Genomic DNA, 16,491 nt, shown 5'->3' on the forward strand with positions numbered 1-16,491 from the left:
CCTTCAGAGGCAAAGTCTCTGGCACTGGGACAGCTGCACCTTCAAGGCCAGCTCGCAGCTGCCACCCTACCTCTTGCTGCGATGGCACAGGAACATGAGCGATGAACTTCTGCTGCCCATCTTCCCCTTCTTTCTCCTGGCTGCCTTCCTCATCAGACTAAAAAACAGAAAACAACCAAAAGTCAGTAAGTAGGAGACCATAAAGTAAATGCTTGTAGTGCTAGCCAGACCAGGCGGTGGTGCAGTGTATAGAGCTTCAAACTGGGACGCAGAGGATCCAGGTTTGAAACCCTGAGGTTGCCAGCTTGTGCACAAGCTCATTCGGCTTGAGAGCAGGCTCACCAGCTTGAGCGCGAGGGTTGCTGGCTTGAGCATGGCATCATAAACATGACCCCAAGGTTGCTGGCTTGAGCAAAGGGTCACTCACTCTGCTGACCCCCCCCAACCCCATCAAAGCACATATGAGAAAGCAATCAGTGAACAACTAAGGAGCTGCAACTATGAGAGGTGAGTTGATGCTCCTTATCTCTCTCCCTTCCTGTCTGTCTGTCCCTCTTGCTGTCTCTTCTCTGTGTCTCTGTCACCAAAAACAAACAAACAAACAAAACGTTGGTAGTGCTATAAAACACACTACTCTGCAGCTGGTTAAAAGGGGCAGGGGAAGGAATGAAGAAGTTCGGTACTTACACAGAAACACAGCCAAGACAGCTTAAGTACAAAAATCTACAAAACAGTGTGTATATCATCCTAACTTTTGTTTTAGGAAAGAAAATGAAAATAGAAACTAGTGACAGCAGTGAGAACTAGGTAGGTGGAGGGCAGAGTTGCAAAAGAGAATCTATGTCGACTAATTTTATATATTGTTCAGCTTTTCACTTTTGTGAATATACTATTTTTTTAAAAATTAGCAAGATTGCCTGACCTGTGGTGGCGCAGTGGATAAAGCGTCGACCTGGAAATGCTGAGGTCGCCGGTTCAAAACCCTGGGCTTGCCTGGTCAAGGCACATATGGGAGTTGATACTTCCAGCTCCTCCCCCCTGTCTCTCTCTCTCCCTCTCTCTTTCCTCTCTAAAATGAATAAATAAATAAAAATTAAAAAAATTAAAATTAAAAAAAAATTAAAAAATTAGCATGACCTGGTCCTGGCCAGTTGGCTCAGTGGATAGTGTCAGTCCAGCGTATGGATGTGCTAGGTTCAATTTCTGGTCAGGACACAACCATCTGCTTCTCTCTCCACTTCCTCTCTCCCTTCTTTTCCTTTTCCCCTCCTGCAGCCAGTGGTTCAACTGGTTTGAGCATCAGCCGCAAGCACTGAGGCTCAGTTGGTCTAAGCCGTGTCAGCCTCAGGTGCTAAAAATAGCTCAGCGGAGTCAAGCATCAACCCAAGATGGAGGCTGCCAGATGGATCCCAGTCAGAGTGCATGCGTGAATCTGTTTCACTATCTCCTCTCCCCTCATTTAAAAAAAGAAAAGAAATAAAAAGCAAAAGCCGGACCTGCAGGGGCGCAGTGGATAAAGCGTTGCCCTGGAATACTGAGGTCACCAGTTCAAAACCCCAGACTTGACTGGTCAGGGCACATATGAGAAGCAACTACTACAAGTTGATGCTTCTTGTTTCTCTCATCCGCCTTCTCAGCCCTGGCTGAGTGGCTCAGTCGATAAAGCATTGTCCCTACACAGTGAGGTCACCGGTTTGATCCCCAGTTAGGGCACAAATGAGAAGCAATCAATGAGGCACAACTAAATGGAACTGAGTGAAACGAGTTGATGCTTCTCTCTCTCTCTCCCTCTTACTCTCAAATCAATAGAAAAAATTTTTTTAAAAATTAAATTTAGCCTGACCAGGAGGTGGCGCAGTGGATAGAGCATCAGACTGGGATTCAGAGGACCCAAGTTCGAGACTCCAAGGTCACCAGCTTGAGCGTGGGCTCATCTGGTTTGAGCAAAAGCTCACCAGCTTGGACCCAAGGTCGCTAGCTAGAGCAAGGTGTTACTCCGTCTGCTGAAGGCCCACAGTCAAGCACATATGAGAAAGCAGTCAATGAACAAATAAGGTCTTGCAACGAAAACCTGATGATTGATGCTTCTCATCTCTCTCTGTTCCTGTCTATCTGTCCCTGTCTATCCCTCTCTCTCTGTCCCTGTAAAAAAAAAAAAAAAAAATTAAATTTAGCTCTGGTTGGGTGGCTCAGTGGAAAAGCATCATTGGTGCACTGAGGTCACAGGTTCAATCCTCAGTCAAGGCATAAATGAGAAGCAACCAATGAGTACACAAATGGAGCAACTAAGTGAAACAGCAAGTTGATGTTTCTCTCTGTCTCCCTTCCCCCACCTCAAATCAATGGAAAAAAATGAAAAATTACAATTAAATCCAGTCAAAACAGGCCTGACCAGGTGGTGGTGCAGTGGATAGAGCGTCGGACTGGGATGCGGAAGGACCCAGGTTCGAGACCCCAAGGTCGCCAGCTTGAGCGCGGGCTCATCTGGCTTGAGCAAAGAGCCCACCAGTTTGGACCCAAGGTCGCTAGCTCCAGCAGGGGGTTACTCGGTCTGCTGAATGCCCACGGTCAAGGCACATGTGAGAAAGCAATCAATGAACAACTAAGAAGTCGCAATGCGCAACGAGAAACTGATGATTGATGCTTCTCATCTCTCTCCTTTCCTGTCTGTCTGTCCCTGTCTATCTCTGCCTCTGTTAAAAATAAATAAATAAATAAAGTTTAAAAAAAAAAAAAAAATCCAGTCAAAACAGTGGAGTAGGTGAACGCTGGGCTGTCCTCCCACAACCATATCAAAATTACAACTAAAGAATAACTGTCACAAGAACAACCTGGACACCAACTGAACAGAAGTCCTCCAACTAAGAATTTACAAAAGAAGCCATGTTGAGACTGGTGGAAGGGGCAGCCACTCAATGGGCAGGTCTCACACTGTGGCAATTAAGAATCGTGAGGAAGCCCGACCAGCGGTTGCACAGTGGATAGAAGAGCATCAATGTGAGACACTGAGGTCCCAGGTCCAAATCCCCAAGTTCACAGGTTTGAGTGCTGGCTCATCCAGCTTGAGTGCAGGCTCACCAGCTTGAGCACAGGGTCTCCAACTTTAGCATGGGATCAACATGATCCCTTAGTCGTTGGCTTGAGCCCAAAGGTTGCTGGCTTTAGCAAGGGGTCACTGGCTTGACTAACGTCCTGCCCCCCAGTCAAGGCATGTATGAGAAGCAATCAATGAAGATCAGAGAAAAGCATCAAGTGATGCAACTACGAGTTGATACTTCTCATCTCTCTCCCTTCCTGTCTGGCTGTGTCTGTCTCTCATGTTCTCTCGCATGGGAAAAAAAAAAAAAAAGGAATCAGGAGGAATATTTCTGCTGCAAAGGTCCCCTCTGAGGAACAGGGGGCCCCAGCCCCAAGTTAGACTCCCCAGCCCAAAGCACCCGTGCCAGGAAGAGGAGCCTACAGAACATCTGGCAGTAGAAACAAGTAGAGAATGCGACCAAGTGAGATGGAGGGCTAATGGAGACCAAAGTGCTCCTCCTGAGGGGCCCAGACAGAATTACTCACAAACTCATTTGCTCTGGGCTCCAGAACTAGGGCAGCAGCTCAAAATTGCCACATACATATAGGAGAAACGAAACTGACAAGCCTCAGGGCAAAGCACTGGAGGGGCAGGAGTTGAGCAGCTCTCTCCAGGACAGATGTGCTGGCAGGCTGCATTGTTCCCTTGGACCCTCTTCCCTTCCAGATGGCTGGAACAGGCAGGTAACAAATCTGCAATCTCCATTAACCTGGCTAATACGGCTCTTTCCACCCTGATCCCACTCTAATCGATCACTGGCCCTGAGCCTCTTCTAGCAGCTGCTCCATACAAACAGACTTTCCTGAAATCTCTGAGAGGTGAGCAAACTCCAAAAAAGCATCAGCTGGTCTCAGCATGCCCTATACGTTTTTTTCTTTTTTTAAAAAAATATTTTATTCACTTTAGAGAGAGGGAGAAAGGGGGTAAGAAATCAACTTGTAGTTGCTTCCTATATGTGCCTTGACTGGGCAAGCCTGAGGTTTCAACCTGGTAACCTCAGTGTTCCAGATTGACGCTTTACCCACTATAACACCATAGGTCAGGTGGCCCTATACTTTTAGGTAAACAGCCCCAGGCTGGGCATAGCAGCAACCAGTCTCAACAACTTCTACTTTACTTCCATCAGGTGGCCCCAAGGCTGGCATAAGTAGCAGCCAGTCATGACTTGAAACATAGCTTGAAGTAAGTGGCCATAAGCCTAGCCCAAATGGTAGCTAGCTTCAGCTGAAATCATGATGCCCACCAAAGGGTCCAAAGCCCAATAGTAGCAGCCAGCCTCCAGTTCGCAGCACAGCTTCTCCCAAACACCTCCAAGGAGCAGCCAACCACAGATCACTGTGTGGCTCCCACCAGGACAACCTCAGCAAGACAGAAAGTGGTGGCTGAACTTGACTTGCACTAGAGCCCCTCCCAAAAGATCTGGACTTCACAACTCAGAGCAGAAGGTAGTGAGCACCAGGGACCCTTGCTGTCCCCCAGTACCTCCTCCTCGGTGACAGCATAGATATTGATCTCTTCTTCCTCTTCCTCCTCCTCTTCCTTTTCTCCTCTTGCCAGCCGAGCTTCTCTCTCTGTTTTCCACTTTTCTACTAATTCGGCTCTGACTGTAGACAAGGGACAGCAGGTGTTACTTTGGTCTCTAAATAAGCTTCAAACACTATGCAGGGCAACGCCAAGATGTTTCCTCAGGAAAGAGACACTTTTATTCTGCCCTGGTGGGAGGGAAACAGACAGGACCTGGATGGCTCCCTGATGTGGCCGCATGTGAACAGAGAGATGCAGTTGCACAGCATGCTGGCAAAGAGCGCCAACTCCTTACCACCTGCTTTTAAAAGCTGGCTCAATGTTAGGAGTAGGGGAGTAGCACTAACATATGCTTCACAGAGTTGTCACGAGGCTTCAAAAGAACATCCATAAAAGGCTCAGCATAGTGTTCAATATGGAGGAAGCTCTCAGAAAAGAAGACCCATCTTGCTCTACACTGAAACTCATTAACTGTTTTTAGAGCTGACTTAAATCTCCTTAAGTGGACACCACTTCATGGTATCAAGGAAGGTCGTTCTGGTAAGGATCTACATAGCAAACCCTGATGGACAGGGACCAGGTCAGATGCCACTCTGTAGCTTCCCCAACATATTCCTTCTAGCCCAACACCATGCTAAATGCCTCATAGTTATTGAGGGTTATGTCATTAGTAAACCATTTCCTCTGAAGACCATTAGCAACAAGAAATCTCCCTTCTGGCATAAAGCACTATTTAAAAACCAGGTTTCAAAAGAAAAGCAGAGGCCCCCGCCGGGTAGCTCAGTTGGCTGGCGTACTGTCCCAGTATTCCAAGGTTGTAGATTCAATCCCCGGGAAAAAGCAACCAATGAATTGATGAATAGGTGGAACAACAAATCAGTATTTCTCTTTCTCTCTCTTTCCCCCTCTCCTCCTTCTCCTCTCTCTAAAATCAATCAATAAATAAAATACTTTAAAAATTAAAAAAAAAACTATTCAATAAAGAGAACAGAAACTAGATGTCATCTGTATTGAAATGAAATGCCTGTATACCTACATTTCTTTTCATATTCCTGTTCCAGAGGCACAATAACACCATCATCTTCATCTAGGTAACCGTAGTATTCAAAATCGATTGCCTTCATGAGCTCAGCACGTGTCTTTCTTGGAGGAGGAAGAGCTAAAAGAAAGAGCACAAACTTAGCTAAATTTACCATCATTATCACACTCAAGCCTTCCCCCTACGCAGTGTTAGACAGGCATATAATATGTGTGTTCATGAAAATAATAGGCACTTCTCTACAAAAGTGTTGAAACCTTTGACCTAATTAGTCCATTTAAAAGAAATCTATCCTGATTTAAAAACAAAACAAAAGGCCCTGGCCGATTGGCTCAGTGGTAGAGTGTCGGCCTGGCATGCGGGGGACCCGGGTTCGATTCCCGGCCAGGGCACATAGGAGAAGCGCCCATTTGCTTCTCCACCCCCCCCCTTCCTCTCTGTCTCTCTCTTCCCCTCCCGCAGCCAGGGCTCCATTGGAGCAAAGATGGCCCGGGCGCTGGGGATGGCTCCTTGGCCTCTGCCCCAGGCGCTAGAGTGGCTCTGGTCGCGGCAGAGCGATGCCCCGGAGGGGCAGAGCATCGCCCCCTGGTGGGCAGAGCGTCGCCCCTGGTGGGCGTGCCAGGTGGATCCTGGTCGGGCGCATGCAGGAGTCTGTCTGACTGTCTCTCCCCGTTTCCAGCTTCAGAAAAATACAAAAAAAAAAAAAAAACTGCCTGACCTGCGGCGGCGCAGTGGTTAAAGCGTCGACCTGGAATGCTGAGGTTGCCAGTTCGAACCCCCAGGCTTGCCTGGTCAAGGCAGTTATGGGAGTTGTTGATGCTTCCTGATCCTTCCCCCTGTTCTATCTCTTCTCTCTCTCTCTCTCTCTCTCTCTCTCTCTCTCTCTCTCTCTAAAAGTGAACAATAAAATCTAAAAAAAAAACAACCAGAAGCTGGCAAAGCTTTATGAACAGAGATGTGTATCACAGCATTATTTATACACAATGAAAACAAAATATCCTAGGACTGTTAACTGCAGGATGTATATGAGATGAGGGAACCTTCAACACCAATAATGCTGTTTCCCAGGTGCTTTGATAACATCTGAAATGCCATAACATTTAATAATAAAATAAAAAAAACATGATGAGAAAACATAAGTATCTAGATAACACAAAAGAAACTACAAACAAAACAGATAAATGAGAAAGTCCTGAAGAAAATATTTTCAGTCTAAGGATTACTACTCAGAATATTTAACTCCTGAAAATCAAAAGGGAAATGACAACCCAACAGATTGGTCAAAGAATAATTTAAGAAGAAAAAATTTATAAGTATGAAAATTTCAATTAGTAATGATCAATTTCATTAGTAATAAATAAAAAACAAAGGTAATTTTTTTTTCAACCATCAAATCAGCAAACTCTGGAAATAACTAGAAGTCTACAAAAGCAGGAATGGTTTCATGAAGTATGGTTAATCAATGCCTTAATATTTATTCTTTAATCCTTCTCATCCACTAATAGAGTTGTAAGTAAAACTGTGGGAAGATCTGAATGGATATCACAACATAACAAATATGGAAGAGCCACTGTGTTTCGGCGGGCCTAAGGTACAAAATGGCAACTCTGCCCGTGTTGTGACTGGCAGACACCATGTTGGCTGCATCTAGGACAGAGTATAGGACTGAAACCTGGCTGGCTCAGGGCACTGCACATGGCCACAGGGACTGGTTTAAGGATGGAATTTGATTCAATCAAAATCAGCTAGACTCAATTAGGAATCTTGCTTGAACTGTTTTTTTTGGAGGGAAAATCTATTGCTGGGAGAAAATAAAATGTAAATCAGTAATGGACAATCTGCAAACACAAGCAGAGAGGAAAGAGAAACACACACAAAATGGAAGTCAAAACTACAATGTGGAGAAATGTGACACAGAATCAGCCATTCCTGAATGCAGTCTACCCTTTTCAGTGATGTGAGCCAATACTTGAGGCTTTTCTGCCTCAAGTAAATTGGGATTGAGTCAGCTGTCACTTCCACTGATGAAATTTAGCTAATGGAATAACCACAGAAGTGCATGTTAAAAGGCCTGGAAGTGAACATACCAAACAGATAATTAAAATAATGGTTACCAGTTATCTCTAGCAGGGGCACTGAGATTAGGGGGAGAGGGATCAAGAGGACTGAACTACTCTTTAAATTATACTCATCAAGACTAACTTAGGCACTTTCTTGTTTAAAAAAACCCATGACTGGAATAATTAAAATAAATTTAGAAAAATGTAAATGCAAATCAAAAAGTAAAAGCAACACATATAACCTCAATTTAGGAACTCCACTCCCTCCAACACAACCCTTAAAAAACTGGAAGGAAATATATCGACATGTTAATAATCATTATCTACTAGTTGTAAAAATGTAGACCAGTTTTTTGTTCTTGATTTATTTATTGATTACAGTGAGAGGGGGCAGAGACAGACAGACAGGGAGACAAGAATATCGATCTGTCCCTGTGCTCTGACTGGGGATTGAACCAGCAACCTCTGCACTTTGGGATGACGCTCAAGCTCTCCATCCAGGGCAGGGTTTTCTTTCTGATTTTTGGTGTTTTACAACTTCTCTGTAATGCTTTCACAATAAATAACATGATATTTAAACTATGAACCTTTCTTAAGAGATGTTAATGATACATGCAATAGCAGTTTTAGAATAATGAACTTAAAAATAAGCAGAGTTTAATAAATGTAGAATTAGATTTTTATTTATTTTTTTTAGTATTATATTTTTAAACAAAAAAAAAACTGGGAGGAAATAGAATAGAATGCCAACAGTGGTGAAAATATCAGTATCATTCTTCTCTTCATTTCCCACTATTTCTATAAAGTATCAATATTTAGGCTACTGTTCTACTAAATGGCAACATTAAAATAGAGGCATACCTCATTTATTGTGCTTCACTTTATTGTACTTCACAAATACTGAGTTTTTTAAAAAACTGAAAGTTTGTGGCAACCCTGCTTCAAGTAAGTCTATCAGTGCCATTTATGCAATAGCATTTACTCACTTTGTGTCTCTGTAACATTTTGGTAATTCTCCAAAATATTTCAAACTTTTTCATTATTTGTGATCTTTGATGTTACTGTTGTAATTGTTTTGGGGAACCACACTCACATAAGAGGATATAATTAATGGATAAATGTATATGTATTGTGGCTACTTCACTGACTGGCCATTCCCTGATGTTCTCCCTCTCCTTGAGCCTCCCTATTCCCTGAAACACAACAATATTGAAATCAGGCCAATTAATAGCCCTAGAAGGTCTCTTAAGTGTTCAAGTGAAAGGAAGAGTTCCATGTCTCTCATTTTAAATCAAAAGCTAAAAATGACTAAGCTTAGTGAAGAGGGAATGTTGAATGCCAAAATAAGTCAAAAGCTTGGTCTCTTGCCTGACCTGTGGTGGCACAGTGGATCCAGAACTCTGAGGTCCCTGGTTTGAAACCAGGAGGTCACCAAGTTGAGAGTGGGGTCACTGACTTGAGCCCAAAGGTCACTGGCTTGAAGGCCAATGTCACTGGCTTGAGCACAAGGCTATTGGCTTGACCAAGGGGTCAAGCTCGGTTTGAACTTCCCAGTCAAAGCACATATGAAAAACAATCAATAAACAACTAAGTGAAGAAACTACAAAGTGATGCTTCTTATCTTTCTCCTTCCTCTCTCTCTCCCTGCCTCTCTCTCTCTAATAAATAAATAAATAAATAAATAAATAAAGTAAAAACATTGGCATCTTGTAATAAATGGTTAGCCAAGTTGTAAATGCAAAGGAAAAGTTCTTGAAGGATTTTAAAAGTGCTATTCCAGGGAACACATGAATGATGTGGGGTAAGTTTCCGTGGTCTGGATAGAAGACCAAACCAGCCACAACATTCCCTTAAGACGAAGGCTAAGTCGGTGAGAAAGCTGCAGAAGATCATTCTGAAGCTAGAAGAAGTTGAAGAGTTTATTGATTTTACAGAGAGGGGAGGGTGATGGGAGCGAGGGTGATGGGAGCGAGAAGTATTTACTCATAGTTGCTTCACTTCAGTTCATTTGTTCTTTGTGGTATGTGCCTTGACCAGGCAAGCCCAGGGTTTCAAACCAGCGACCTCAGCATTCCAGGTCAAGGAACTAGGCACTGTGCCACCACAGGCCAGGCGGGTTCATGAGGTTTAAGGAAAGAAGCCATCTCCATAAAAGTGCAAGGCGAAGCAGCAAATGCTGTTGTAGAGGCTACAAAAAAAGTTATCCAGAGATCTAGCTAAGATAATTAATGAAGGTGGCTACACTGAAAAACAGATTTTCAATGTGGAGGAAAGGAAGAGTGAACCAAAGGGGCAAAGTTCACTGTTGTTTTTTTATTTTACTTATTGATTTTACAGAGAGACAGGAAAGAGGGGTGGGGAGCAAGAGTATCAACTCATAGTTGTTTCACTTTAGTTATTGATTACTTGTTGTATGTAGCTTCACTGGGCAAGCCCGGGGTTTCAAACTGGCAAACTCAGCACTCCAGTTCAACACTTTATCCACTGTGCCACAATAGGTCAGGCACCATTGTTGTCTTACTTTTTATAATTATTATTATTATTATTAAGTGACGGAGGAGGAAGCAGACAGACTCCTGCATAGGCCCAGGCCAGAATCCACCCAGCAAGCCTCCGGTAAGACCTGTACTGCTCTGTTGCTCAGCAACCAAACTATTTCAGCGCCTGAGGCGAGGCCATGGAGCCATCCTCAGCACCCAGGGCCAACTTTGCTCAAACCATTCTCCAGGCTTCAGGAGAGGAAGAGAGAGAGATGGGGGGGTGGGGGGGTCAAATGGTAGAGAAGCAGATGGTCACTTCTCCTGTGACCCCTGACCAGGCATCAAACCAAGGACTTCCACATGCTGGGCCAATGCCCTACCACTGAGCCAAATGGCCAGAGCTGTTGTCTTATTTTAAGAATTGTTACAACAACCACTCCAATCTCCAGCAACCCAAAACTTGATGAATCATCAGCCATCAAAATTAAGGCAAGACCCTCTATCAGCAAAAAGATTATTACTCACAAAAGGCTAAGAAGAGGACAGAATCAGTGACACTGAAGACAGGCAATAAGAGATGCTACAGAGAGGAGAGAGAAACCCATGAATTTAAAAATATGATAGAGTTCTACAAGAATTGTCTGAATTGCAGAAAGAGCAATATAAGAATAATGGGTATATCAAAAGAAGAAGGGAGGGGAAAAAAATAAAAAAAAAATAAAAAAAAGAAGAAGGGAGGGAGAAGGGAATGGAGAGCCAATTCAAACAAATGATTAATGAGAACTTTAGAAGTCTATGGAAAAAGTTAGATCCTTGAATCTAAGAAGCAAACAGAACACTGAGTTATATTAATCTAAACTGACCTTCTCCAAGACACATCATAATAAAACTGTCAAAATTCAATGACAAAAAGAGAATTCTCACCTGACCAGGCAGTGGCGCAGTGAACAGAGCGTCGGACTGAGATGCGGAGGACCCAGGTTCAAGACCCCGAGGTCGCCAGCTTGAGCATGGGCTCATCTGGTTTGAGCAAAGCTCACCAGCTTGGACCCAAGGTCGCTGGCTCTAGCAAGGGGTTACTCAGTCTGCTGAAGGCCCACGGTCAAGGCACATGTGAGAAAGCAATCAATGAACAACTAAGGTGTGGCAACGAAAAACTAATGATTGATGCTTCTCATCTCTCCGTTCCTGTCTGTCTGTCCCTATCTATCCCTCTCTCTGACTCTCTCTCTGTCTCTGTAAAAAAAAAAAAGAATTCTCAAGACAGCTAGAGAAAAGAAGAACATAAAATATAAGGAAGGCCCATTAAGTTATCATCAGACTTCTACAAGCCAAAAGACAGTGGACCCAAACATTAAAAGTACAGAAACAGAGTAATTACCATCCAAGAATGCTATATATATCAAAGTTATAATTCAAATATGAAAAATAAAAACTTTTCTAGACATACAGAAGCTGAGGGAATGTATCACAAGAAAAGCCACTACAAAAAATACTCAAAGGTATTATTCTGATACAAAGAACAAAACACAAAACTACAAGTAATATCCCAACAAGGTTACTATATAAAACATAGATAATCTATGACAATAACATAAAAAGGGAGAAGATAAAAAAAAAGGGGGGGGGAGAAGATAAAGATCTGAAGTAGCAGAGGACAGAGTGCAGAAGCACTCATAAGACAAAAGACTCTTGTATATATGAAAATTTTTCTCTTAATATCATAATGCTAACCTTGCATGAAAAAAACCAATACTGAAACACATCGCATAAAAAAAAAAAAAAGAGAGAAAGCCTGACCAGGCAGTGGCACAGTGGATAGAGCATTGAACTAGGATGCAGAGGACCCTTGTTCGAAACCCTAAGGTCACTGGATTGAGCATGGGTGCATCATCCAGCTTAAGCAAGGGCTCACCAGCTTGAGCACAGGGTAACAGACATGACTCCAGGGTCACTGGCTTGAGTCCAAAGTCACTGGCTTGAGAAAGGGGCCACTTGCTCTGCTGTAGCCCCCCAGTCAAGGCACATATGACAAAACAATCCATGAACTAAGGTGCTGCAACAAAGAACTGATGCTCTCATCTTTCTTCTTCATGCCTGTCTCTCTCACTCAAAAACAAAAAAAAAAAAAGAGGAAACAGGGGAAAGAAATATGAAATACCACCAAACAAAAAATAACTGACAAGGCCCTGGCCGGTTGGCTCAGCGGTAAAGCATCAGCCTGACGTGCGGGGGACCCGGGTTCGATTCCCGGCCAGGGCACATAGGAGAAGCGCCCATTTGCTTCTCCACCCCGCCCCCCTCCTTCCTCTCTGTCTCTCTCTTCCCCTCCCACAGCCGAGGCTCCATTGGAGCAAAGATGGCCCGGGTGCTGGGGATGGCTCCTTGGCCTCTGCCCCAGGCCTCTGGTCGCAGCAGAGCGATGCCCCGGAGGGGCAGAGCATCGCCCCCTGGTGGGCAGAGCATCGCCCCTGGTGGGCGTGCCGGATGGATCCCGGTCAGGCGCATGCGGGAGTCTGTCTGACTGTCTCTCCCCGTTTCCAGCTTCAGAAAAAATACAAAAAAAATAAATAAAAATAAAAAAATAACTGACAAAAACACAAAAGAGAAGAAACAAATAAGACACAGAGCTACCAAAGAACAAAACATAAAATGGCTACTGGAAATCCTCAAGCATCAATTATTACCCTAAATTTAAATGGTCTAAACTCACCAATAAAGAGTCACAGAGTAGCAGATGGAATCAAAAAGCAAAACCTAACCGTATGCTACTTTCAGGAGACACATCTAAGCTGCAAGGACAAAAGTAGACTCAAAGTGAAAGGATAGAAAACAATTTTCCGCCCTGGCCGGTTGGCTCAGCGGTAGAGCGTCGGCCTAGCGTGCGGAGGACCCGGGTTCGATTCCCGGCCAGGGCACACAGGAGAAGCGCCCATTTGCTTCTCCACCCCTCTGCCGCGCTTTCCTCTCTGTCTCTCTCGTCCCCTCCCGCAGCCAAGGCTCCATAGGAGCAAAGATGGCCCGGGCGCTGGGGATGGCTCTGTGGCCTCTGCCCCAGGCGCTAGAGTGGCTCTGGTCGCAACATGGCGACGCCCAGGATGGGCAGAGCATCGCCCCCTGGTGGGCAGAGCTTCGCCCCTGGTGGGCGTGCCGGGTGGATCCCGGTCGGGCGCATGCGGGAGTCTGTCTGACTGTCTCTCCCTATTTCCAGCTTCAGAAAAATGAAAAGAAAAAGAAAAAAAAAAAAAGAAAACAATTTTCCAAGCAAACAATACTCAAAGAAAAGCAGGTATAGCCATATTAATATCTGACAATGCTGACTTCAAGACAACAAATGTAACGAGACAAAGATGGACATTCGATAATAATAAAGGGGATACTGAATCAGGAAGATATAACACTTCTTGATATATATACACTAAGTCAGGGAGCACCAAAATATATAAGATATGTACTAACCAATCTGAAAATAGAAACAGACTAAAACACAGTAATAGTTGGAGATCTTAATACACTATTGCCAGCTCTAGATAGATCATCCAAATAGAAAATCAATAGTGTGCCTTAAATGTGCCATTTGATAAAGTATGCCTTAAATGACACACTATATCAAAAGGACATAATAGACATTTACAACACATTTCATCCCAGAACATCAGATTATGCAGTTTTCCCAGGGTGCATGGAACATTCCCAAGGATAAACCATATGTTGGGTCACAAAACTACCTCAACAAATTCAAGAGCACTGAAATTATACCAAGCATATTCTCTACCATAAGTCTTTGAAATTAGAATTCAACTGCAAAAAGAAAACCCACAAAAATGTGGAAATTAAACAACATACTTCTAAAAAAAATTACTAAAAGAAGAAATAAAAGCAGAGATCAAAAGAGATATATAAACAAACAAAAATGACAATGCATCAAAACTTCTGGGATACAGCAAAAGCAGTAATAAGAGGGAAGTTTATATTACAGTCCTATATCAAGAAACAAGCAAGATCCCAAGTAAACAACCTAACATTACATCTTAAAGAACAAGAAAAAGAACAACAAAGGCAACACAAAGTCAGCAGAAGAAAAAAAATATTAAAAATTAGAGCAGAATTAAATGAAATAGAGAACAAAAACATTTTGAAAAAATTAATACAACAAAGATCTAGTTTTTTGAAAAGATCAATAAAATTGACAAACCTCTGGCTACAGCAGCACAAGGATAGTTCAACACATGCAAATCAGCCAATGTAGTAATACACCACATCAACGAAACAAAGGACAAAAATCATATGACTCTACCAATACCTGAAGAAAAGGTATTCGATAATATACATCCATTAATGTTTAAAACAATCAATAAAATGGGTATAAAATGAAAGTATCTCAACATAATAAAAGCCATATATGACAAACTATCAGCTAATATCATACTAAATGGTGAAAAACTGAAAGCTTTTCCTCTAAAATCAGGAACAAGATAAGGATGCTCACTTTCTCCACCCTTATTCAACATAGTACAGGAAATTTTAGCCAGAGCAATCAGGCAAGAGAAAGTAATAAAAGGCATCCATTCCAGGAAAAAAGTAAAGGTACCACATTTTCAAATGACATGGTCCTATATATAGAAATGCCAGAGACTTTACAAAAAGCTATAGAAACAATAAATCTTCAATGAAGTCTCAGGACACAAAATCAATATACAAAAAAAAGTCTACTGCTTTCCTATATGCCAACAATGAACCTCCAGAAAAAACTAAAAAAACAATTACCTTTCGGCCCTAGCCAGTGGTTCAGTGGATAGAGTGTCAGCCTGGAATATAGATGTCTGGATTCAATTTCCAGTCAGGGCACCCAGGAGAAGGAACCATCTGCTTCTCTCCCCCTCTCTCTCCCCCTCTCTCTCCCCCTTCTATCCCCCTTCTCTCCCTCTTCCCCTCCTGCAGCCAGTAGCTTGATTGGTTTGAGTATGGCCTCAGGCACTGAGGATAGCTTGGTTGGTCCAAGTGCATCAGCCTCAAGCACTAAAAGTAGCTCAGTACTAGAGCCTGACAGGGTTGCTGGGTGGATCCTGGTCAGGGTGCATGCAAGAGTCTGCTTCACTATCTCCCCTCCTCTCACCTAAAACAAACAAACAAAAAATACCTTTCACAACTGCAACAACAAGAAAAATACATAAGGATAAACTTAAATGAGATATGCTGTAAACACTAACTTACTTCAAAGGAAGAAAGTATGATGTAATATTTTAACGAATGCATATTCAATGGATAATATATTGGGTTGAATAAAATGTATGATTAAAATTTAAAAGCAAAGAAATAATATAAGAAAAGCACCCAGCATATAGCATATCTACTGTTATGATGATTCAAGACTAGTTTTTTGGCTCTCTAAGCAGCAGCATGATAGCCAGCAAGAACAAGCACCTTATAAAAGCAGCAGAAAGGGAGTCAAGAAGAAAATGCTTGATCAGCTTTCCAACAAAGGTTGGTATGATGTGAAAGCACCAGCTATGATCAATATGAGAAATATTAGAAAAGCACTAGTTACAGGAACTCAAGGAACCCAAATTGCACCTGATGGTTGCAAGGGTTGTGTTTTTTGAAGTGAGCCTAGTTGATCTGAGAATGATGAAGTTGCATTTAGAAAATTCAAGCTAATAATTACTGAGGAGGTTCAAGGAGAAAACTGCTTGACTAATGACAAAATGTGTTCCATGTTCAAAAACAGAAGGCTGTGATTGAAGCTCTTGTTAATCTCAAGACTACCGATAATTATTTGCTTTATCTATTCTGTTTTGGTTTCACTAAAGAAACACAGCAATCAGGTTCAGAAGACCTCATAGGCTCAGCACCAACAGTCTGCCGAATCTGGAAGATGATAAAAATCATAACCCAAGAGGTACAAATGACTTGAGAAATGTGATCAATAAATCAATTCCAGCCTGGCCTGTGGCTGCACAGTGGATAAAGCATTGACCTGGAATGTAAGGTCGCCAGTTCAAAACCCCAGGCTTGCCTGGTCAAGGCACATAAAAGCAGCATACAAGTTGATACTTCCTGCTACTCCCCCAAACCCTTTTCTCTCCTTTCTTTAAAAAAAAACTGATTGCCAACAGCACTGGAACAGACACAGAAAAAGCGTGCCAATCTATTTATCCATTCCCTGATGTCTTTGTTAGAAGAGTAATACTTGCCCTGGCCGGTTGACTCAGTGGAGAGAGCATAGCCCAGCATGTGGATGTCCCGAGTTGATCCCCAGTCAGGAGATCCATCCTCCTCCTTATTTGTCTAGCCCAGAGGAGACTCCTG

General features: G+C 42.9%; 1 protein-coding gene across 1 annotated transcript in view; it reads right to left on the minus strand.

The window, feature by feature from the left end:
* ISY1 (ISY1 splicing factor homolog) overlaps positions 1 to 16,491 on the minus strand; it is a 47,942-nt gene that overhangs the window by 3,799 nt on the left and 27,652 nt on the right. The window contains exons 8-10 of the mRNA XM_066246892.1: positions 5,640 to 5,762; positions 4,562 to 4,683; positions 71 to 157 (exon numbers count right to left, since the gene is read on the minus strand). Coding sequence (XP_066102989.1) covers positions 71 to 157; positions 4,562 to 4,683; positions 5,640 to 5,762 — 332 coding nt within the window. The remainder of the gene's footprint in view (positions 1 to 70; positions 158 to 4,561; positions 4,684 to 5,639; positions 5,763 to 16,491) is intronic.

This window comes from Saccopteryx bilineata, chromosome 11 (genome assembly GCF_036850765.1).
Source record: "Saccopteryx bilineata isolate mSacBil1 chromosome 11, mSacBil1_pri_phased_curated, whole genome shotgun sequence".
Classification (NCBI taxonomy): domain Eukaryota; kingdom Metazoa; phylum Chordata; class Mammalia; order Chiroptera; family Emballonuridae; genus Saccopteryx; species Saccopteryx bilineata.